At 39.7% G+C, this 25,608-nt stretch overlaps 3 protein-coding genes across 3 annotated transcripts; all 3 read left to right on the top strand.

Annotated features, from left to right (window-relative positions):
• LOC104710421 (cytochrome P450 71B4-like) lies at positions 2,002–3,777 on the top strand. The gene is made up of 2 exons (XM_010427025.2): positions 2,002–2,940; positions 3,029–3,777. The coding sequence occupies exons 1-2, from the start codon at positions 2,038–2,040 to the stop codon at positions 3,635–3,637; spliced, it is 1,512 nt and encodes a 503-aa protein (XP_010425327.1). The 5' UTR covers positions 2,002–2,037; the 3' UTR covers positions 3,638–3,777.
• Positions 7,229–8,923, top strand: LOC104710420 (cytochrome P450 71B25). Its single transcript, XM_010427024.2, has 2 exons — positions 7,229–8,164; positions 8,253–8,923. The coding sequence occupies exons 1-2, from the start codon at positions 7,277–7,279 to the stop codon at positions 8,853–8,855; spliced, it is 1,491 nt and encodes a 496-aa protein (XP_010425326.2). The 5' UTR covers positions 7,229–7,276; the 3' UTR covers positions 8,856–8,923.
• Positions 9,204–11,671, top strand: LOC104710419. The gene is made up of 2 exons (XM_019230390.1): positions 9,204–11,113; positions 11,254–11,671. Exons 1-2 carry the CDS (start codon positions 10,144–10,146, stop codon positions 11,277–11,279), a joined length of 996 nt encoding a protein of 331 aa, XP_019085935.1. The 5' UTR covers positions 9,204–10,143; the 3' UTR covers positions 11,280–11,671.

Raw genomic sequence — 25,608 nt, 5'->3', positions numbered from 1 at the left:
TAAAATTTAAAGTTTAAACTTTAAAATTCCTAATCAGAGAAATTAAATTATAAATCGTAGAACCAAAAATTAACTATTATATATACATAAAACCAATATTTAAAACAATATACATATACACAAAATCCAATACGTAGAAGAAAAAAAATAAAACATTTCTCGAAAGCTAGTAAAATAAAAAATATAACCATTTTTTGTAAATATGTTTAAGATATGTTTAACACAAAAGCTATACAAATTAATAAATTACAAATATGTCTAAGATATTTTGTCTACCTATAACATACCAAATAATCTCCACATTACAAAACTAATAAACTAAAAGATACTGAGTTCCCATTGGTTAGTTCAAAGAGACATGGATTGGTTTTTAACTCATCATGCCCCGTCGATTAGATTAAATCTGACGGACACAATTGTTTTCCCGTTTTTATTTTCTTTCTCCTCTGCCTCACCTCTTCTCGACTTCTCCTCATCCATCCCTAAGATTACTTTGTATATTAGTAATTGACTTGTAATTAATATTTTGTCGGAATTGTATTTTGTTTTCTCAGTAGAGAAAATCGTATCTAATATAATCTACATATTTAGTATCTAATATAATCTTTTTCTATAGAGAAAATCGTCAACCGGTTTCTAATATCATAAAACTGAACACGTATTATATATAATTATATAATTTCCAACTAATTTCATGATAAGATTTTGTATTTACGTAACATCTTACATATATTTTTATATGAAAAAAAAATTAAGAAAAATATAAGCAAAACATATGTATAATGTAAACAAAACATAAGTAAAATATTTTTATGTATGTGTTTTTCTAACAAATAAAATAGACTTTCAGATGTTTTACAATCTTTTTTTATTAACAAGTTAGCATTTTATTAGTTCGCTAAAAAGGTTTTTTCATATATAATTTAAATATAAGTTCTCAAGTTTCATGTGATTTTTCATCTTCTTTTCAAATATCTAATATATTATATAATACTTTAATAATAAAAATAAAGATTAAGAAATATGAAACTGGATTCATATTTAATACTGTATAATTGTTTTATGTTTTTGGATCTTAATGAATTTTTAATTATTAACTTAATAAAATTAAAGGACTTTATATATTAAATTTTAATAGAATGACAATGTCAAAAGATTATGTAACAAATGACATTTTCTCAGATATTTGATTTTGTGGAAACTTTACTTTATTATTAAGATGGTATAAAATAATCTTGATACTTGACAAAAAAAAAAAATAATAACCTTGATACTATAGTTTGGTCGCCTGAGGAAGTATCTCATTTTGAAGATAGTATAAATTCTCTAATTGTTATAATTTACACAACAATTCAACTACTAATAAAAAATAAAAAATTATACAACTAAAATAATTTTTATATTTTTTTGAAGAAACTCTCACCGTTTCTCAACGATGAAGCTGCTATCACATGTCAAGTTGCAACTGCAATAAATCAATTCTTTATAACTCAAAGGGTGTATTTAACTGCATATTTAATTGATTTGAGTTTTTAAAAATCCAATCTTCAGAAAATGTTTTCAATAACCTGAGATTCTATAATTGATTAATATTAAATTTTATTAGATTTTATAAAATCCATAATTGAATAATACATGATTTGTTATTTTAACATAAATCATTTGAAATGTTTGATTGAAATCATATATTTTGCTACAAACGTATACATCATTTTAGGAGTTTTGTTTTAATTTTAATTAATGTTTGGTTGAAAAAAAAAAAAGTATACATCATTATCTGAAAAAGTATCCCATTTTATTTGTACCTTTTTCTTGTTTATAACTTTTTCAATATGCCACGTATCAAATCATAAATTTTTTTAATAAGAAAATACTTTAATACTTATATATGTATGAGATTTTTTTAGCCTCTCTCTCAGTATAAAACCATTGTTATTTTGTCTTATAATACTCTGTTTCCCTTTTGTCCAAAAAAAAAAAATACTCTGTTTCCCTTATATTTGAAAAAGCAGAGAACAAAACAGAGGAACGAAAACAATGACGATTGTTCTGTCTTACTTCTTGCTTATATTCGTTCCCATTTTCTTGTATTTAATATTGACTAAGAAGAACATCAAAGAATCGAAACAAAATCTGCCTCCAGGCCCAAGAAAACTTCCGATCATCGGGAACTTACACCAGCTCCAAGGGTTGGTTCACAGATGTCTTCACGATCTCTCCAAGAAACACGGACCCGTGATGCATTTCCGTCTAGGGTTTGTCCCAATGGTCGTGATCTCATCGAGTGAAGCAGCTGAAGAAGCTCTTAAAACACATGACCTTGAGTGTTGTACAAGACCTATCACTGTCGCCTCAAAGGTTTTCTCGCGTAACGGTAAAGACATCGGCTTTGGTGTATATGGTGATGAATGGAGAGAGCTGCGTAAGCTTTCCGTTCGCGAGTTTTTCAGCGTGAAAAAGGTTCAATCTTTCAGGTATGTTAGAGAGGAAGAGAGTGACTTAATGGTCAAGAAACTTAGAGAATCGGCTTTGAAGCATTCTCCAGTGGATTTGAGCAAAACCCTTTTTTTCCTAGCTGCAAGTATCATATTCAGAACAGCATTTGGACAGAGTTTCTTAGAGAACAAGCATATTGATAAGGAAACGATCAAAGAACTCATGTTTGAGGCTCACAAAAATATGTCTTTTACATTATCCGATATTTTCCCTATTGCTGGTCTTGGATGGTTTATAGAACTTGTGTCCGGCCAGCATAAGAGGCTTCACAATGTCTTCACTGAGGTTGATACGTTTCTTAATCATATAACTGATGATCATCGATTACAGATTTCAACTCAAGATCGTGCTGATATCATCGACTCGCTCTTAGATATGGTACATAAACAAGAGCATGATGTATCATTTAAGCTCACCATTGATCATCTCAAAGGAATCATCCAAGTAAGCAAACAAATCTCTTTACTTCATAATTCTCGAATATAACCTATATATAGATATCCTTAAATCTATTGTCTTTTGGTTGACATAGAATATTTACCTCGCTGGAGTAGACACAAGCGCCGTTACTATGATTTGGGCGATGGCAGAGCTCGTTAGAAACCCTAGAGTGATGAAAAAAGCTCAAGACGAGATCCAAACTTGCATTGGATTCAAACAGGAAGAAAGAATCGTTGAAGAAGATCTTTGTAAACTTCAATACTTGAAGCTTGTGGTGAAAGAAACCTTAAGACTACACCCACCAGCTCCACTGTTACTCCCAAGAGAAACAATGAGTCATATCAAGATTCAAGGCTACGACATTCCCCCAAAAACCCTTCTTCTGGTTAACGCATGGTCTATAGGAGGAGATCCTAAAAACTGGCAAAATCCAGAAGAGTTTAATCCAGAGAGGTTTATGGATTGTTCTGTGGACTACAAAGGACAAAGCTTTGAGATGTTACCCTTTGGTTCTGGTCGTAGGATTTGTCCAGGAATAGCTTCAGGGATTGCGACCGTTGAATTGGGGCTCTTAAATTTGCTTTACTTCTTTAACTGGAGAATGACTGACGAGAAGAATGATATGGACATGGAAGAAGCTGGTGATGTCACAGTTGATAAGAAAGTTCCTCTTAATCTTCTTCCTATTCTTCGCCATTGATGATCCCATTGATTCTTGAAATTAGAGAACTTGAACTACCAAGACTCATGTTGTTGCGAAAATTATGTAATTTTGACGGAGACAGCATGATGCCCTTTCGGTTGTTGAAATCAATACAATAAAAACACAATGTTTCTTTCCAGAGTTTCTCAGCTTCTGTATTGAAGCAGAGCATGACACCTCAGTAAAACTCAACAACCTATCAAATTATAACAATTAATACAACTCAGCTTTTCTCTTTTTTCTCTTCCTTAGCTGGACAAAAGCATCCTCATCTGAATCATCTGACTTTTTAGCAACAGAAGAAAAATCGGAGACAAAGAAGAATCGGAGAACAGAAGAAGAATCGGAGACAAAGAAGAATCGGATACAATGACAAGGGATTGCGCTCTAGAAACTTCCTCAGGTTAGGATCAAAAACGTCGGAAAAGTTGGTCAACCCTTTGGACTCGGTTTTGGTTGCAGGACTCGGTTTTGACGCTAGTCTTATCGGAGGTTAAATTTCGAATTTCGATCGCATATAGTTGCGAATTCAGACCATGGGTTCCTGGGTTACAGTTTGGTTTAGAATTTTGAGCTGGTTGTGGAAGTGGTATAGGTTTTGGCTATGGTGGTTTGTCTTCTCGATTTGAATTTAGTTTACTGTTGGGTTAAAATATGCTATCTGCTATGTTGTTAACGAGACTAGGTCGGGTGAGCAAGCTTGCACTACTTATGTGATGTTCAGGGATTCTTATTCTCAAGAAACTGCTGTTTTACTCAGTGTAAGTCTTGTTTCGATTTTATTCACTTATGTTCTTTCTTTTTGTGTCTCTTGAGTATGAATAACTCGGCTCATTGGAATTCTCGCTTTCTTCAGGGTGCAACGATATTGGATCAGCGTGTTTGCATTACTCGTTGGGGACAGCATCACGAAGAGTTCGATTTCTGGAATGCGACTCCGCGAGGTTTTGAAGATGAATCATACTCAAATGTATGAATTTCTCTTTTACACATCTCTCAGTTTTGATCTTTCTGTGTTTTATTAGATAGTAGAATCTTACACTCACTGGTTTCATGTTTGGTCTCATTTCTAAAGCTCATTCGTTCTTCAATCAGGTAGCCTCATGCTCAACCAGGCGAGTTCAACGCTGGAGAAGCAGTGACTAAAGATCAAGAAGTGGTGAAAACAATGCTTGCCACAGGATTCGTGCTAGGCAAAGACGCTTTAAGCAAAGGTAAAACCTTTGACGATTCCCACGGTGTATCAGTTGTGGCGATGGCTAGAGTTTCCCAATTAGAGCAGATGATTGGTCTCACTGACAAAATCTTTACCGGACTTGAAGCAGTCAGAATGACCGACCAAAAGTAATGTGTAGAGAACATAATTTGTATTCGATTTGGTGTGTCACATTCTGTTTTCAAGGAACCGAGTGTTCTCTATTTAGTGGTCACCTTTCATTGACAAAAGAGTTGGATAGTAACGCAAGTGTGTTTCCATAGACATTTAACTCATATGTTTATAAGTTTAATGTCTTTTTTTTTGCTCCAGATTGTTTTTGCTTCATTTTGAGAAACAATATTGGTGAGGTTTTGGGGTTTTTGTTTCAAGTTCGAAGCTTTCTTTTCTTAAGGGAATTTTGGGTTTTGAATCTTATCCAGTTTTGATCGGAATCAGTGAGAGTTCTTTGAGTCCTTAACTGTAGTTTCTGTGTACTAAAGTTATTGACATGAAAAGCTTTTATCTTTTGGTTCTTGAACATATAGTTGATGTAAAGACTCTCTTGCTCTGCTTTTTTTGAGTGTGATTTGTATAGCTTTTTGTGGCAGTAGATTGAATCAAGGAGTTGAAAGTTTTTAAAGATTTTGAAAGTGTTTTAGAGATCGATGAGAGTAATCATGGAGGTTCATCAAGCTCACTCCCACCTTTTCTTACAAAACATATGAGATGGTTGATGATTCTTCATCGGATTCGATCGTCTCGTGGAGTCAGAGCAACAAGAGTTTCATCGTTTGGAATCCACCGGAGTTTTCTAGAGACCGTCTTCTGAGATTCTTCAAGCACAATAACTTCTCGAGTTTTATCCGTCAGCTTAACAATATGTAAGTGTTAGTTGGTCTTTTGTGTTTTGTTTGTTTGATTTTGAATCAGTCATCTTCTTTGGTTGGTTTAGTTTAGTTTGGGTTTTTGTATTGTAGGGTTTAGGGTTTTAGGTTTATGTTTATTTCACTTTTCTGTTAAATAACTGTAATTTTTTATTTAACTCTACAATTTTGAATAATTTTATGTAATTGTTTATTTATGTTTACAATTTTTATTTACAGAATTAATATTAACAGAAAAATTAAATAAAATAAGTGACAAGAACAACTATAAAATATGTAATATGTTGTAAGAGATAAATTATGTGAGATTAAGGAGACAAATGTTAAGTGGCTAAACTTAAAGTACTAAGATCTATCAAGAAAATTTACAAAGTAGACATCAAAGAGTAATTTATCTTACTATTTTTGAGGGTTTGTGAATGAGAAACAAATCAAGAACTAAGGATTTGAAATCCCTAAACTTATTTTTAAGGTTTTTTAGGGTAATAAAATTAAAATATATTCAACAACTAACTTTATGAAATCAAAAATTCAAGTATTTAATAATAACAAAAAACAAAATCACCATTGAAATTATCAAAAATTTATGAAATTTGATTTCAAACAGCATAAATTTATGAAACTTAATTTAAAATAACATATATTAAATAATGAAATTGGGAAAAAAACAAAAAACAAAAAAATATAACAAAAATAAAATAAAAATCCAATCCCGCGGCGTAGCGCGGGTCTAACCTAGTTAATGTAAAAGCTACATGCATGTAACATGTTTTTTTTTTTCTTTTTTTTTTCTGTCTCTACTTGGCCATTATTGATTCTACATTATTGCTTCTGATTTCTGGAAACAAATATCTCTCTTTAAAAAAAAAAAAAAATCTAATATTAAATTATATATTCAAAAGAAAAATAAACATTTTTACAACATTTTTTTTAATTTCTCTTCTTTTTAACATTGAAACCAATGAATGAAGGACCATAAATATTAAGAAATTATATAGTCTCCTAATTGTTTTTCGCAGAATTAATGTTATAAGATAAGAATATAGATAGTCTTATAGAAAATTTTATATTAAATTATTTAATGTATGTTAAAAAAGGGAATATTTTCTTTACTAAAATAAAAAAACTTACACATGTCAATGTCTACATTTATGATGATATTATTTCCAATTCCAATATTATATAAATCAAAGATTTTTAGCTAAAAAGGTTTTATCTTATTTTAAATTTTATGTTTTTTAAATTTAAATATATTCTTCTTCCTTTGTTAATTTGTTGGATATTCTTTATTTTTTTAGTAAAAAATCTGATTTTTTTCCTTCAACTTCTTAAATATATCTTGCACTAAATTAAAGAACAGTTTGTAATGATATTCTTCAAACAATATTAGCCTCACGCTCGCTCATACATCCAAACCGGCTAGTGTGTATTCTTTTTCTTTTTTTTTTCAACAAAATCGGCCAGTGTATTCATTCGTAATAAAAACGTTGTTGTTGTGTCTTAAAACTCTATATCTCTATCTCTCTGTCTCTAAAGAACATAAGATCCAAAACAATGGCGATTCTTCTCTTGCTTCTATTCCTTCCCGTTCTCTTCTCGTTAATGATGAAAAAGATGAAGGATTCGAAACAGAATCTGCCTCCCGGCCCAGCAAAACTTCCGATCATCGGAAACTTACACCAGCTGAAAGGGATGCTTCACAGATGCCTTTACGATCTCTCCAAGAAACACGGACCCGTGATGCATCTCCGTCTAGGGTTTGTCCCAATGGTATTGCTCTCATCGAGTGAAGCGGCTGAAGAAGCTCTTAAAACACATGACCTTGAGTGTTGCACACGACCTAACACTAACGCCACAAGGGTTTTCTCACGTAACAACAAAAACATCGGCCTTGGGGCATTCGGTGATGCATGGAGAGAGCTGCGTAAGCTTTCGGTTCGTGAGTATTTCAGCGTGAAAAAGGTTCAATCTTTCAGGTATGTTAGGGAAGAAGAGACTGACTTGATGGTTAAGAAACTAAGGGAATTGGCTTTGAAGCAATCTCCGGTGGATTTGAGCAAAACCCTCTTCTGCCTAGCTGCAAGTATCGTGTTCAGACCTGTCTTTGGACAGAGTTTCTTAGAGAACAAACATTTCAGTGAAGATAAGATCGAAGAACTGGTGTATGAAGCGCAGAGAAGCTTAACTTTCAAAGTCTCTGATCTTTTTCCTATTCCTGGTCTTGGATGGTTTATAGGCTTTGTGTCAGGCCAACATAAGAGGCTTAACAATGTCTTCACTGAGGTTGATACTTTTCTTAATCATATAATTGATGATCATCAATTACAGATACCAAATCAAGATCGTCCTGATATCGTAGACACTCTCTTAGATATGATACATAAACAAGAACAAGATAAAACTTTCAAGCTCACCATTGATCATCTAAAAGGAATCAGCCAAGTAAGCACAAGAATCTCTTTACTTACATCATTCTCGAATCTAACCTATATATCCTTAATTAATGATAATGTCTTTTTTATTGAACTAGGATATATTTCTCGCTGGAATAGACACAAGTGCCATCACCATGATTTGGGCGATGGCAGAGCTCGTTAGAAACCCGAGAGTGATGAAGAAAGCTCAAGACGAGATCCGAAATTGCATCGGTATTAAGGCGAGAATCGAGGAAGAAGATGTCAATAAGCTTGAGTACTTGAAGCTTGTGATCAAAGAAACCTTAAGACTACACCCAGCAGCTCCTCTTTTACTTCCAAGAGAAACAATGGCTGATATCAAGATTCAAGGCTACGACATTCCTCGAAAAACACTTCTTTTGGTTAACGCATGGTCGATAGGACGAGATCCGAATTACTGGAAAAACCCTGAGGAGTTTAACCCGGAGAGGTTTATCGACTGTCCTGTGGATTACAAAGGACAAAACTTTGAGTTTATACCCTTTGGCTCTGGTCGTAGGATTTGTCCAGGAATGACTTCGGGTCTTGCGACCATTGAATTGGCACTCTTGAATTTGCTATACTTCTTTGATTGGAAATTGCCTGACGAGAAGAAAGATATGGACATGGAAGAATCTGGTGATGTCACTATTGTTAAGAAAGTTCCTCTTGAGCTTTTACCTATCCTTCGCCATTGATGTGGCCATTGAATCTTGAGGAATGATATATAATAACTGTGTAATGTATCTGTTGTTGAAATAAAAAGTGTCATGTCGTTCTGAAATAAATCTGAAATAAATGTAATTCTGATGTCCATTGGGCTGTTGAGGTTCAATAATTGTTCAAGCATATTTTGAAGACAATTTTGAAAGCTTAGCCTCACAAACACAACATGACATTGACAAGTGACTTAATATGTATAATGTATTGACTCTGACTTATGTTGCCGTGGTAAAGACGTTTTCCTGTTTTATAGTCTGCAGTGAATACTCTGTTTCAACATCACCAAAATATATAGCACAAAACAAAACAGAGGAAAACGAAAACAATGTCAATGCTTTTGTATTTTCATTTTGTTTCTCTTAGCGTTAATGTTGGGAAATAAAATCAAAGAATCGAAACGAAATCTTTCTCAGAGCCCATCGAAGCTTCCGATCATCGGAAACCTACACCAGCTTGACAGCTTCAAGATCGTCTTGATATAATCAACTCGCTCTTAGATATGATACATATAAGCAAGAGCATGAAGATCACCATTTATCATCCAAGTAAGCAAACAAATCTCTCTACTTCCTCATTCTCGAGTATAACGTATATATGTATCTTTAAATCTAATGTCTTGGTTGACATAGAATATTTATCTCGCTGAAGTAGACACCATTCAAACTCACCATTGATCATTCAACGGTGGAACTCATTAGAAACCCTAGGGTGAAGAAAAAAGCTCAAGACGATATCCATGTAAGAGAACCATTGGACTCAAATGTGAAGATGTGCTCGGACAATGATACAAGCCCAACAATGAAGTCCACTTCGCAGAAAAAGACAAACAAGGGAGCTTCCTAGAAACAGAGTATCAACGGTACGAAGAGGGAGACACTCCATCTGAAGAATCGATTCAACGTTCTCGAATCTTCACCTGATGACTCACTAGAGACAGCTGGAGGATAAGATATTTTACCTATTCTAGATTGTTCGATCGAGTGGTCTATAAAATGTAAATATTAACCATCTTTGTAAATTTGTCGAAAGCAATAATCTTTTTCAAGTCAGTCCAAAGTTCTCTCCTTTCTTTCATGGTATTGGAGTCCTTGTAAACCCTAACAGGTGAAACAATGGCCGCCACTTTTCCTTTTCCAGACAATGTCCACGTCACCAGCTCTATCACTCTAAAGCTGACTGACTCAAACTACCTTTTGTGGAAGACACAATTCGAATCTCTGTTGTCAAGTCAAAAACTCATCGGTTTTGTCAATAGTGCCGTCAATGCGCCTGCTCAGACTCGCCTCGTCGTCAATGGTGAAGTCTCCAGTGAAGTCCCAAATCCTCAGTATGAGTCGTGGTTCTATACCGATCAACTTGTTCGTTCTTGGTTGTTTGGTATTCTGTCTGAAGAAATCCTCGGTCATGTTCACAATCTCCAAACTTTGCGTGAGATCTGATTGTCTCTCGCAGAGAATTTCAACAAGAGCAGTTGCCAGAGAGTTCTCCCTCCGTCGAAGTCTGCAGCTCCTGTCCAAGAGAGAAAAGGCTTTACCAACCTATTGTCGAGAGTTTAAGGCGATTTGTGACTCCTTGAGCTCCATTGGGAAACCAGTTGATGAATCCATGAAAATCTTTGGTTTTCTCAATGGACTGGGCAGAGACTACGACCCCATCACGACATTTATCCAAAGTTCCCTGAGCAAGCTCCAAGCTCCAACGTTCAATGATGTGATTGCTGAGGTCCAAGGATTTGACAAAAAGTTGCAGTCGTATGAGGACACTTCCTCACCATCTCCACATCTCGCCTTTAACACTGACAAAACGAACCCATGTGCTTTGCAATACCAACCAAACAACCGTGGGAAAGGTCGATTCGGTCAGAACAGAGGCAGAGGTGGTTACTCATCAAGGGGTCGAGGCTTTCCCCAGCATCAGTCGTCCTGTTCATCTCAGGGAGAGAGACCAGTTTGTCAAATATGTGGACGTATCGGTCACACAGCTATCAAGTGTTACAACCGATTTGACAACAACTATCAGAGTGAAGCCACCACTCAAGCCTTCTCCTCTCTGCGTGTATCCGATGATAGTGGAAGGGAATGGCATCCTGACTCTGGAGCTACTGCACATGTCACCTCCTCAACTTCTGGTTTACATGCTACGGCTTACAAAGGTAATGATACAGTGATGGTAGGAGATGGAGCTTATCTCCCTTTTACTCATGTTGGATCCACCATCATCTCTTCTGCTAAAGGTATCATCCCTCTACATAAAGTGTTAGTCTGTCCTGATATGAGAAAATCTCTATTATCTGTGTCCAAGTTATGTGATTTATATCCTTGTGGTGTGTTATTTGATGCTAATAATGTCTATATCAATGATTTAACCACTCAGAAAGTGGTGTCAAAGGGTTCTTGTAAAGCATGACTCTATGTGATGGAGAATCAAGCGTTTGTGGCTCTCTACTCCAACCGTCAGTGTGCAGCGACAGAAGATGTTTTGCATCATAGACTTGGACACTCAAACTTGAAGATTCTCCAGCAACTTCAAAACATCAAGGCAATACAAGTGAATAAGAGCATCACTTCCCCAGTTTGTGAGGCTTGCCAGATGGGGAAAAGTTCTAGATTACCGTTTTTAGATTCTGATTCTCGTGTTTTACAACCCTTAGATCGAGTCCATTGTGATCTCTGGGGTCCCTCACCAGTTGTATCAAATCAAGGATTCAAATACTATGCAGTTTTTATTGATGATTTCTCAAGATATTCTTGGTTCTACCCCTTGCATCACAAATCAGACTTTGCTTCAGTCTTCATTGCATTTCAAACAATGGTGGAAAATCAGCTCAATCTTAAGATAAAAGTCTTTCAAAGTGATGGTAGAGGTGAGTTCACGAGTAACAGATTAAAAACTCACTTTGCTGAACATGAGATTCATCACAGGATCTCTTGTCCCTACACTCCGCAACAGAATGGGCTAGCAGAGCGTAAGCATCGTCATTTGGTTGAACTTGGGTTGTCAATGTTGTTTCAGAGTCATTCTCCTATGAAATATTGGGTCGACGCCTTCTCCACTGCCACTTATATCAGTAACATGCTACCTTCGTCTGTGTTAAATGGTTTCAGTCCCTATGAAACTCTGCTTGGAACGAAACCAGACTACTTATCTCTCCGTGTCTTTGGATCCGCTTGTTATCCATGCCTCAGACCACAAGCACAACACAAGTTTGATCCTCGTTCGTTGCAGTGTGTGTTTCTTGGGTTTAATAATCATTACAAACGGTATAGATGTCTATATCCTCCCATAGGAAAGGTGTATATTTCCAGGCATGTTATTTTTGATGAACAAACGTTTCCTTTCAAAGAGCAATTTCAGTCTCTGGTTCCTGCATATCCAACACCGCTTCTTCAAGCTTGGCAACATAAAGCAGGCATCCCTCTATCTGAAGAATCGACTCAAGTTCAAATGCTGCCAAAACCGGTCTTCTTACCTGCAGCAGACGCAGATCAACCTGCAGAACCGGTACTAAACAATGACCCTGTGTTAGAAGACAGTGAAGCAGACAATGATCAAGAGGAGGAACAATTTGTTTTAAATCCAGCTCCTGCAACAAACACTCATTCAATGACCACTCGTTTAAAAGCAGGAATACAGAAGACAAATACACGGTATGTTCTGCTCTCCTCTCTAAATACTTGTGAGGAACCTAAGTCGATTATTGCTGCTATGAATCACCCTGGTTGGAATGATGCTGTTATGGAAGAGATAAGGCGTGTTCATGGGCTCAGGATATGGGACTTAGTGCCACCTACGGCTGACATGAATATTCTAAACTCCAAGTGGGTATTCAAGACCAACCTTCATCTAGATGGCTTGATAGATAAGCTCAAAGCCCGCCTGGTTGCCAAAGGCTTTGGTCCAGAAGAAGGCGTGGAGTACTTGGAAACATTCAGTCATGTGGTCCGCACAGCTACAATAAGCCTAGTCCTTGATGTTGCCACTGCAAAAGATTGGCCACTAAAGCAACTGGATGTGTCCAACGCCTTTCTACATGGTGAATTGCAAGAACCTATGTGCATGTATCAACCTGCAGGTTTCGAGGATCCAAGAAATCCAAACTATGTTTGCTGTCTCACCAAATCTCTGTACGGTTTAAAACAAGCTCCGCGAGCTTGGTTTGACTTCTTCACCAACTTCATTATTAACTTTGGTCTTGTTTGCAGCACAGCCGATCTGTCACTGCTTGTTTGTCATCGAGGTAAGAACACTCTTGTCCTTTTGCTCTACCTTGATGACATCTTTTTGACAGGAAGAAATCAAGATCTCCTCGATGAACTTCTCACAGCTCTTAACAATCGGTTTGCAATGAAAGATCTTGGTCGTCCTCGCTATTTCTTGGGTATATAGATAGAAACAACCACCAACGAACTGTTTCTTCATCAGACTGCTTATGCAAAAGACATTCTTCATCAGGCAGAAATGAGTGAATGCAACCCGATGCCTACTCCTCTACCGGAACAGTTGGACAAGCTAAATTATGAGTTATTCAAAGAACCGACAAACTTCAGAAGTCTTGCTGGCAAGCTGCAATATCTCACTATCACTCGCCCCGATATTCAGTTCGCCGTCAACTTCATCTATTAACGAATGCACTCACCAACAGTCTCTGATTTTGGTTTGCTAAAGAGGATCCTTCGTTATGTTAAAAGAACAATGGACATGGGTCTACCTATAGACAGAAACACCGAACTAGCGCTCTCTGCTTACTGTGACAGTGATGATAGCAGATGCAAACTAACCAGACGCTCGACGACAGGTTTTTGTGTTCTGCTAGGATCGAACCTAGTCTCTTGGTCTACAAAGAGACAGCCAACTATCTCTCACTCGTCAACAGAAGCAGAGTATAGAGCTCTTACGTACACAGCTCGAGAGATTACTTGGGTGTCCTTCCTTCTACGTGATATTCGTATTTCACAGTTTCAGCCTACTCAGGTCTACAGTGACAACTTCTCAGCAGTGTATCTCTCAACGAACCCTGCTCTTCACAATCGTACAAAACATTTTGATAGAGACTACCACTACATCAGGGAACAAGTTGCATTTGGATTCATTAAAACACACCAGTTGATATGTCTATATTTTGTCTTTGCTAAACATGTTTTTGTCATGCATTTAGTTAGGATAACTAATTGTTTTGCATAAATTTCTAGTCTCTTTTGTACACTTTGCATATTTAGGTAGTTCTTGCATTATCTTCACATACATCGTGCATTTTGGAGTATTTCAGGTATTTAGAAGACTTTGGAGCCAGGCTGTTCGAGTCGACCTTGTGCCGTTCGAGTCATGCCGTTCGAGTCGCGCCGTTCGAGTCGACATCACTCCACTCGGGCCAGCATCATCACTCCACTCGAGTCGCACCGTCCGAGTCGACCACCGTTCGAGTCGACGTCACTCCACTCGAGCCAACGCCATGACTTACTCGAGTCACTACTCGTTCGCACATGTCAGTAAGACGTTCCATCTTACACGCTTCAGGAGATTCCCAAACCGCTCTTCATCTTGTCATTTTAAGTTTTAGGGATTTTATGTCTTTACTATAAATATGTTTTGTTAAGTCTTTGCGACATCATCTTAGTTTTTATCTCGTTTTTATTTTGTAAGGTTTCCCTAGCCACCAAAAAACCGTTCTCAGACTTTGTATCCAGATATCTTTTAATACATTGAGTATTTGCATTTGATTTCTTCTACAAACTTGTACATCTCATTTTTACCTATCTAAGAATGCTTGTTTCAATGTTTTCTGAGTTTGTATTGTTGAAGATGATTTCCAGATCTGAGTAGTGCGTTAGTTCTTGAGGATGGGATAGATTAGGTGGAGGATCTTAGGATGTAGGGTGTTTAAGCTTGATTTGTATGATTCCCTTCTGGACTAGAGTTAGAATTACTAGTTTCTCTCTGATCAATTGGAACTAGGTTCGAGACATTTCCACACCCAAAAGGTGTTTGATGAAATGTCTGACCAACTAGTGCCAGAAACTTATGTTCTTAGCCTAAGAGATTAGTTGTCTAGGATGTTTGTTGACGTGAATGAACTTGTTTGTCATGCCTGCTCGACCACGTTTCTCTAGCGAGAGCTAGGTATGGAAGTGGTTGAGTCTGAGTAGATTTTGCCAAGAGATTAGATTAGCTAAGTTGTGATGTTCATTGTTTAGGGATAGTTTGCTTGAGGTATGTTTAACACTCTGTAGACTAGGATATTCCACTGACATCAATTACCCCATCCTTAGGACTTCTTTCTTTCTGATTTTTATTATATTCCTGGAACTGTTTCGTTTGTTCATGCTTAGAATCGTTTTTGGTATTACTTATTCTTGTTCGGTACTTGTCATACATTTGCGTTTATGGTTCTGTAACTCATTTTCGTTTTGCATTTTGACCATTCTAGGATTGTTAGACAAACACTCTTCTTGAATTGGCTTGACTTGTGATTTCTTAATTGCATCTTGATTGTTAGCAACATCCCATATGGATTGACACCTTAAGTACTACAATACATAAGGTTAATTGAGACCTGATAGGATAAGACACACAAAAATCCTAGTATCAATTTGGCGCCGTTGCCATTTGGGATTCTTTTTGCTACATTTAAGATTTCAAGTTTTGCAAAATTAAGTTCTGTTACACAATCATTCTGAGTACTGACTTACTTTGGTTTTCTGCTTGTTTGTTTTGCATCTCAGGTACCTATTGATTGCAACCTTGCATGCACACCAGATCAAGAGGGCATCATAATCTCCTTCCTGTGATCGACGAAATCAATCGGTTGCAATGCCCACGACAAGCTCGTCAACCCACTGATCATCCCGCACACGTCACTATGGAACACCAGAATGAACCACATCAGGGACCGCGACACATTGGTGCTGGGGATGCACCGAATACTCATACTCAACGTGCTGGAATCGTCCCTCCCGCCGTGCCGAACAACAACTTCGAGATAAAAAGTGGNTTTTTGGACTAGAGTTAGAATTACTAGTTTCTCTCTGATCAATTGGAACTAGGTTCGAGACATTTCCACACCCAAAAGGTGTTTGATGAAATGTCTGACCAACTAGTGCCAGAAACTTATGTTCTTAGCCTAAGAGATTAGTTGTCTAGGATGTTTGTTGACGTGAATGAACTTGTTTGTCATGCCTGCTCGACCACGTTTCTCTAGCGAGAGCTAGGTATGGAAGTGGTTGAGTCTGAGTAGATTTTGCCAAGAGATTAGATTAGCTAAGTTGTGATGTTCATTGTTTAGGGATAGTTTGCTTGAGGTATGTTTAACACTCTGTAGACTAGGATATTCCACTGACATCAATTACCCCATCCTTAGGACTTCTTTCTTTCTGATTTTTATTATATTCCTGGAACTGTTTCGTTTGTTCATGCTTAGAATCGTTTTTGGTATTACTTATTCTTGTTCGGTACTTGTCATACATTTGCGTTTATGGTTCTGTAACTCATTTTCGTTTTGCATTTTGACCATTCTAGGATTGTTAGACAAACACTCTTCTTGAATTGGCTTGACTTGTGATTTCTTAATTGCATCTTGATTGTTAGCAACATCCCATATGGATTGACACCTTAAGTACTACAATACATAAGGTTAATTGAGACCTGATAGGATAAGACACACAAAAATCCTAGTATCAATTTGGCGCCGTTGCCATTTGGGATTCTTTTTGCTACATTTAAGATTTCAAGTTTTGCAAAATTAAGTTCTGTTACACAATCATTCTGAGTACTGACTTACTTTGGTTTTCTGCTTGTTTGTTTTGCATCTCAGGTACCTATTGATTGCAACCTTGCATGCACACCAGATCAAGAGGGCATCATAATCTCCTTCCTGTGATCGACGAAATCAATCGGTTGCAATGCCCACGACAAGCTCGTCAACCCACTGATCATCCCGCACACGTCACTATGGAACACCAGAATGAACCACATCAGGGACCGCGACACATTGGTGCTGGGGATGCACCGAATACTCATACTCAACGTGCTGGAATCGTCCCTCCCGCCGTGCCGAACAACAACTTCGAGATAAAAAGTGGTCTGATCACCATGATCCAACGAAACAAGTTTCACAGGTTGCCTATGGAGGATCCACTCGACCACTTGGACGAGTTCGACCGTCTTTGTGGTCTCACCAAGATCAACGGCGTGAGTGAGGATGTTTACAAGTTGCACCTCTTCCCTTTCTCCCTGGGAGACAAGGCTCATCAATGAGAGAAAAACCTTCCCAAGGGATCAATCACCACCTGGGATGGTTGCAAGAAAGCATTCTTGGCCAAGTTTTTCTCCAACTCCAGAACAGCACGTCTCAGGAATGAGATTTCCAGCTTCACTCAGAAGAGCTCAGAATCATTCTGTGAAGCATGGGAACATTTCAAGGGTTACCACAGCCATTGCCCACACCATGGTTTCAGCAACGAGTCATTACTGAGTACTCTCTACCGTGGTGTCCTTCCCAAAATACGTATGCTGCTTGACACCGCTTCTAACGGTAACTTCCTGAACAAGGACGTCGATGAAGGTTGGCAACTGGTGGAGAATTTCGCTCAGTCCGACGGCAACTACAACGAGGATTATGACCGCACATTTTGCGGCGACGTTGGGTCTGAAGAGAAGTACAAGAAGGACCTCAAGAATGTCAATGAGAAGCTTGACCGTATCTTGCTGAGCCAGCAGAGGAGCGTCCACTTCGTCTCTGAGGATGACCCTTTTCAAGTTCCAGATGGGGAGGGTGAGCAGAGTGAAGAGATCAGCTATATTCAGAATTAGGGTGGATACAACAAAGGTTACAACCCCTACAAGACGAACCCCAATTTGTCTTACCAAAGTACCAATGTTGCTAATCCAAAGATCAGGTGTACCCGCCTCAACAACAACAACAAGGGCAACAAAAACCTTTTGTGCCTTACAATCCAGGATTCGCTCCAAAACAACAGTTCCAGCAGGGTTACCAAGCTGCCTCAGTACCACCGCCAGGATTCCGCCTTCAACCAGTTCAGCCTACACTAACCCCAGATCAAGAAATGAAGCAGATGATGCAACAAATTCTTCAGGGCCAAGCTAGCGGTTCCATGGATACTCCAAAGAAGTTCGCTGACCTTAGTCAGAGGATGGAATGTTCCTACAATGATCTGAACGTCAAATTCGAAACTCTGAATTCGAAAATAAGGTACATGGAGGGCCAATCAGCTTCTACTTCTGCCCCAAAGCCTGGCCAATTCCCAGGTAAAGCTGTTCAGAACCCCAAGGAGTTCGCTAATGCCATTACGCTGAGAAGTGGCAAAACATTGCCTCCCAGGCAAGGAGTTCTAGACGTCACTGAGGACAGTGAGGAATTAGCTGGGGAGGATTTTGGTCAGGATGATGCTCAGATGGAGAACCCAGACGAAGCAGTCAAAGACCCGGTTGAACCAGTGACGCAGTCCGAACATGAAGCGGTTAAGGAGCCTGTTGTTTCTGAAGACAGACCTGCGAGGTTCATCCCTCCACCATACAAGCCTCCTCTACCATTTCCAGTGAGGTTCAAGAAGCAGCTTACTGAGAAATACAAATTCTTGTTCGAAAAACAAGTCAAGGAGATTAAGTTGAGGATGCCATTACTGGATGCATTCGCACTTGTTCCTCACTACCAGAAATTCCTCAAGGACTTAGTGATGGAGAGATCAAAAGAAGTTCAAGGCATGGTTGTACTAAGTCTTGAGTGCAGTGCAATCATCCAGAAGAAGGTTGTACCCAAGAAGCTCAAAGATCCTGGATCATTCACTCTACCCTGCTCCAATTGACCTATGTCTTTTGAGAGGTTCTTATGTGATTTTGGCGCCTCAGTGAATCTGATGACATTCTCTGTGGCTAAGAGGTTAGGTTTCACAAGGTTTAAGGGATGCGACATCTCCCTCATCCTTGCAGATAGATCAGTGAGACTTCCACATGGTATCTTAGAGGATTTACCTGTCAGGATCAGAGACGTGGAAGTGCCAACCGACTTCGTGGTTCTGGAGATGGATGAACAACCTAAAGATCCTCTGATTTTAGGAAGACCGTTCCTAGCGACTGCTGGAGCCATCATTGATGTCAGAAATGGCAAGATTGACCTCAATTTGGGCGACGACTTCACTATGAAGTTTGACATCAAGGATACCTTGAAGAAGCCAACGATAGGAGGACAAGTCTTCTACATTGAAGAGATGGATAAATTGGCTGATGAGTTGTTGGAGGAACTAGCTGGAGAAGATCATCTCAAAACTGCTCTAATCAAAGATGGAGAAGAAGGATTTCTGCATGGGGAGACCACTTGTTACAACCATCTGCTAGATTCCCATAGAGAAACGAATGGATCAGAGGAATTTGAGCAGCTATCTGACGCAGAGGAGGTACGTGCAGTTGAGACAGAGAGTTNATTGACCTATGTCTTTTGAGAGGTTCTTATGTGATTTTGGCGCCTCAGTGAATCTGATGACATTCTCTGTGGCTAAGAGGTTAGGTTTCACAAGGTTTAAGGGATGCGACATCTCCCTCATCCTTGCAGATAGATCAGTGAGACTTCCACATGGTATCTTAGAGGATTTACCTGTCAGGATCAGAGACGTGGAAGTGCCAACCGACTTCGTGGTTCTGGAGATGGATGAACAACCTAAAGATCCTCTGATTTTAGGAAGACCGTTCCTAGCGACTGCTGGAGCCATCATTGATGTCAGAAATGGCAAGATTGACCTCAATTTGGGCGACGACTTCACTATGAAGTTTGACATCAAGGATACCTTGAAGAAGCCAACGATAGGAGGACAAGTCTTCTACATTGAAGAGATGGATAAATTGGCTGATGAGTTGTTGGAGGAACTAGCTGGAGAAGATCATCTCAAAACTGCTCTAATCAAAGATGGAGAAGAAGGATTTCTGCATGGGGAGACCACTTGTTACAACCATCTGCTAGATTCCCATAGAGAAACGAATGGATCAGAGGAATTTGAGCAGCTATCTGACGCAGAGGAGGTACGTGCAGTTGAGACAGAGAGTTCAGAACGTGATATCTCCCACTCGACCGACGTCAAGATCCGACTCGAGACACCAATGTCCCGTTCGATCGAGTCGCACCCCTCTCACTCGACCGCGATCATTCCAGACTCCCATGCTGACGACTGGTCAGAACTTAAAGCTCCAAAGGTAGAACTCAAAACTCTTCCTTCCGGGCTCAGGTACGTCTTTCTGGGAAGCAATTCTACTTATCCTGTTATAGTGAATGCTAGGTTGAGTGATGATGAATTGGGGATGCTAGTAACTGAGCTAAAAAAGTATAGAAAGGCTATTGGTTATTCTTTAGATGATATCAAGATTATTTCTCCTAGTCTTTGCACCCATAGGATCAATCTTGAAAATGAATCATATGCTAGTATTGAACCCTAAAGAAGATTGAATCCTAATCTGAAAGAGGTAGTTCAGAAAGAAATCCAAAAACTACTTGATGCTGGAGTTATCTATCATATCTCTGATAGTACTTGGGTATCTCCAGTGCACTGTGTACCTAAGAAGGAAGGCATAATTGTGATCAAAAACGAAAATTTGAGTTAATCCCAACTAGAACCATCACAGGACATAGGATGTGTATAGATTATAGGAAGTTGAATGCTGTATCTCGGAAATATCATTTTCCTCTGCCTTTCATTGATCAAATGTTGGAAAGACTAGCTAGTCATCCCTATTATTGTTTCCTTGATGGGTATAGTGGATTCTTCCAAATCCCTATCCACCCAAATGATCAGGAAAAGACAACCTTTACTTGTCCCTATGGCACTTTTGCCTACAGACGCATGCCATTTGGCTTGTGCAATGCTCCTGCCACCTTTCAGAGGTGCATGACTTCAATTTTCTCGGATTTAATTGAGGAGTCAGTGGAAGTGTTTATGGACGACTTCTCTGTATACGGTTCCACTTTCTCCTCCTGTTTGTTAAATTTGTGCAGGGTATTGACGCGATGTGAGGAGACGAACCTGGTGCTGAACTGGGAGAAGTGCCATTTCATGGTTGAAGAAGGGATTGTTCTGGGACACAAAATTTCTGAGAAAGGGATTGAGGTTGACAAAGCTAAGATTGAGGTCATGGTTCAGCTTCAACAGCCTAAGACAGTGAAGGACATCAGGAGTTTTCTGGGACATGCTGGGTTTTACAGGAGATTCATCAAGGACTTCTCAAAAATTGCAAGACCTTTGACAAGGTTGTTGTGCAAGGAGGTTGAGTTCGAATTTGATGCAGCATGTTTGGAAGCTTTCAGCAAGATCAAGGAGGCCTTGGTTTCAGCACCCATAGTGCAAGCTCCGAATTGGGATCATCCTTTTGAGATCATGTGTGATGCTTCAGACTTTGCAGTTGGAGCAGTTCTGGGACAGCGTATTGACAAGAAGCTTCATGTCATCTACTACGCAAGTCGCACCTTGGACGAGACCCAGGGAAGGTATGCTACCACAGAGAAGGAACTCCTAGCAGTTGTGTTTGCATTCGAGAAATTCAGGAGTTATCTTGTGGGTTCGAAGGTCATTGTGTATACCGATCATGCCGCTCTGAGACACATCTACTCGAAGAAGGATACCAAACCGAGACTGTTGAGATGGATCCTGCTTCTCCAAGAGTTTGACATGGAGATAGTTGACAAGAAAGGAATAGAAAATGGAGTTGCAGACCACTTGTCAAGGATGAGGATTGAAGATGCTGTTCCAATAGATGACTCAATGCCTTAGGAACAACTTCTGGTCACCCAGGTTTGTGAGCAGATGCATGACACCGGGGTTGAGAACCTAAAAATCAACTATATGGCGATCACTTCGGATACTGCGCCATGGTATGCTGATTTCGTGAATTACAAGGTCTGTGGAGAAGTTCCTGATGACATGGATCCCTACAGAAAGAAGAAGTTTTTCAGAGAAGTCAACCACTACTTCTGGGATGAATCCTATCTGTGCAAGAGAGGTTCTGACGGTCTGTTCAGAAGATGCATAGCAGAAGGGGAAGTACAGGGAGTGTTTGAGCATTGTCACGGTTCCGTCTATGGAGGTCATTTCGCCACATTCAAGACAGCTCAGAAGGTTCTCCAAGCAGGTCTCTGGTGGCCAACCTTGTTCAAGGACGCTCACAGTTTCATCACCAAGTGTGATGCTTGTCAGAGGATGGGCAACATCACAAGGAGGAACGAGATGCCCCAGAACCTGATCTTGGAAGTAGAGATATTTGATGTTTGGGGGATAGACTTCATGGGTCCTTTCAACCCGCCATCAAATGGCAATGTCTATATTTTGGTGGCAGTTGATTATGTTTCTAAGTGGGTTGAAGCCATTGCCAGTCCTACCAATGATCACAAGGTTGCTCTAAAGCTGTTCAAAAGTATAATTTTTCTAAGATATGGGATACCGAGAGCAGTGATTAGTGATGGTGGAACTCACTTCNCGACAAGAAGCTTCATGTCATCTACTACGCGAGTCACACCTTGGATGAGACCCAGGGAAGGTATGCTACCACAAAGAAGGAACTCCTAGCAGTTGTGTTTGCATTCGAGAAATTCAGGAGTTATCTTGTGGGTTCGAAGGTCATTGTGTATACCGATCATGCCGCTCTGAGACACATCTACTCGAAGAAGGATACCAAACCGAGACTGTTGAGATNAGGTCTGTCAAGCTGGATGAGACACTTTGGGCGTACCGAACAGCGTTCAAGATGCCAATAGGACGAACACCATTTCAGTTGATCTATGGTAAGGCATGTCACCTCCCTGTTGAAGTTAAGTACAAGGCGCTCTGGGCTATCAAGTTGCTGAACTTGGATATTGACACAGCTCAGGCTAAGANTAGGAACAACTTCTGGTCACCCAGGTTTGTGAGCAGATGCATGACACCGGGGTTGAGAACCTAAAAANATTGAAATCCATGAGTTGGAAGAAATAAGACTTGATGCTTATGAGAGTTCCAAGATTTACAAGGAGAGGACAAAGAATTTTCATGACAAGAAGATTATTGTCAAGGAGCTCAAAGCTGGAGATCAGGTTTTGCTGTTCAATTCCAGACTTAAGTTATTTCCTGGAANAGTCAACCACTACTTCTGGGATGAATCCTATCTGTGCAAGAGAGGTTCTGACGGTCTGTTCAGAAGATGCATAGCAGAAGGGGAAGTACAGGGAGTGTTTGAGCATTGTCACGGTTCCGTCTATGGAGGTCATTTCGCCACATTCAAGACAGCTCAGAAGGTTCTCCAAGCAGGTCTCTGGTGGCCAACCTTGTTCAAGGACGCTCACAGTTTCATCACCAAGTGTGATGCTTGTCAGAGGATGGGCAACATCACAAGGAGGAACGAGATGCCCCAGAACCCGATCTTGGAAGTAGAGATATTTGATGTTTGGGGGATAGACTTCATGGGTCCTTTCAACCCGCCATCAAATGGCAATGTCTATATTCTGGTGGCAGTTGATTATGTCTCTAAGTGGGTTGAAGCCATTGCCAGTCCTACCAATGATCACAAGGTTGTTCTAAAGCTGTTCAAAAGTATAATTTTTCTAAGATATGGGATACCGAGAGCAGTGATTAGTGATGGTGGAACTCACTTCGTCAACAAGGTGTTTGAGAGTACGCTGAGAAAGTATGGGGTCAAGCACAAGGTGTCTACTGCGTATCACCCTCAGACCAGTGGGCAGGTTGAAGTTTCGAATAAGCAGATCAAGGGAATCTTGTCAAGGATCGTTGGGGTTTCGAAGAAAGATTGGTCTGTCAAGCTGGACGAGACACTTTGGGCGTACCGAACAGCGTTCAAGACGCCAATAGGACGAACACCATTTCAGTTGATCTATGGTAAGACATGTCACCTCCCTGTTGAAGTTGAGTACAAGGCGCTCTGGGCTATCAAGTTGCTGAACTTGGATATTGACACAGCTCAGGCTAAGAGAACTCTTGACATCCATGAGTTGGAAGAAATAAGACTTGATGCTTATGAGAGTTCCAAGATTTACAAGGAAAGGACAAAGAATTTTCATGACAAGAAAATTGTTGTCAAGGAGCTCAAGGCTGGGGATCAGGTTTTGCTTTTCAACTCCAAACTTAAGTTATTTCCTGGAAAGCTTAAGTCTAGGTGGTCTGGACCTTTTGAAGTCAAGGAAGTTCTGCCATTCGGAGCTATCACTCTTCTGAACAAGGATGGTAGTGAATTCACTGTAAATGGTCAGAGAGTCAAGAAATATTTAGCTGATCAAGTCCGACCAGAGGGGTCTTCTGTGCTCCTCTATGAACCTCAAAAGCCTAAAAAGCTGAAAAGTCAAGCTAGTGACTTTAAACAAGCTCACTTGGGAGCAAGTCTCAAAGGTATCACTGTAAATATTTTTTTTTAGGATCCTTGTGTTTTTAATTTTTTGTTTTTGATTTTCTTGTGTTCAGGAATCTACAGAAGGGAGTTTAAGAAACATAAAAAAATGCAGTCAAACTAGTGAGATCAGAGTCAAACCGAGTATGATGAGTGCTACAGAAGCGAAATCAGTAAAAAGAGGGAAATCTACAGAAGGGAACGGAAGGCAATATAAAGAGGGAATCTTAATTATTGGTTTTATCACCCTTCCCCTTTATCCCACGTGCCCATCACTTCAATTTATCTCACCCCTTGTTTCCCCCCTACTAGACATATCAACTTTATGTCTCACCATCTCACATCACTCCACCATCACTCTCTTTTCTTCCCACTTGCTCGACATATCAACTCCATCCCCTCTCACCATTTATCATCTTTCTCACCTATCTATTTAACCCTTCACCTTCATTCTCAATTCACCAACCAAGCAACCTCCCTCACCTCTCTATTTTTACTTGCTCGTTTGAATAAAAAAAAAAAAAAACAAAGCTCATTCCACTCGGTCCCTCTTTTGCTCGATTTAACAAAGAGAACTTCACCTCTGCTCGACCACCGTGAGTATTCACCTGTTCCGGCGAGGCACCCCACTCGATCCGCTGTATTGCTGCCCGCTCGAGTCGCCATCACGCTCTCCACTCGACCCTCGCCGTCACATACCTCGCTCAAGTCGACCCACGTCGCTCCCGTCACGTTCCACTTGATCCACCGAAGTCACCGTTTCTGTTCGAGTCAAGCTGTCAACACGACTCGACCCACATCCGCTCGAGTCGCCGTCAAAATCTTGATCGAGTCGCACCATCACGACTCGACCCAAATCCGATCGAGTCACGCCATCACCAGACTCACCTCGTTCGAGTCGCGCCATCACGACTCAACCCACATACGATCGAGTCACGCCATCGCCAGACTCACCTCGCTCGAGTCGTGCACCCTCCACTCGATCCACACGGTGAACTCTTCTCACTCGACGCACGTCCACTCGACCCAGCTCGTTTGATTCATCGACGTGAACCATACTTGTCGTTGCGGTTTGATACACTCCTCTCTTAGCATTCTAAATATCAAAGTTGTTAATTGCTCTTATTATTTGCTCACTAACGTATTAACGTTTAGCTTTGAGTTTACAAGTTTCAGAGAAATAGAAAAAGTACTGAGCTTATACACGAGATGAGAGAGGCATATGGTTGTGTTGCTGGAGAACGTTCATCCCCCGAATCCATGGCGAAGCGTTTCATGAAAATGAGAAACATGGTTGACGAGGTTGTTGGGGGTTCAGAACAACCAGCGAGTTCGAGCAGACCAGACAAACCGCTCTCCAAGAGC

The sequence above is a fragment of the Camelina sativa genome, chromosome 9 (genome assembly GCF_000633955.1).
Source record: "Camelina sativa cultivar DH55 chromosome 9, Cs, whole genome shotgun sequence".
In the NCBI taxonomy this organism is placed as follows: Eukaryota; Viridiplantae; Streptophyta; class Magnoliopsida; order Brassicales; family Brassicaceae; genus Camelina; species Camelina sativa.
The sequence above is the reverse complement of the archived record's forward strand: the minus strand, read 5'-3'. Positions and strand labels throughout refer to the sequence as shown.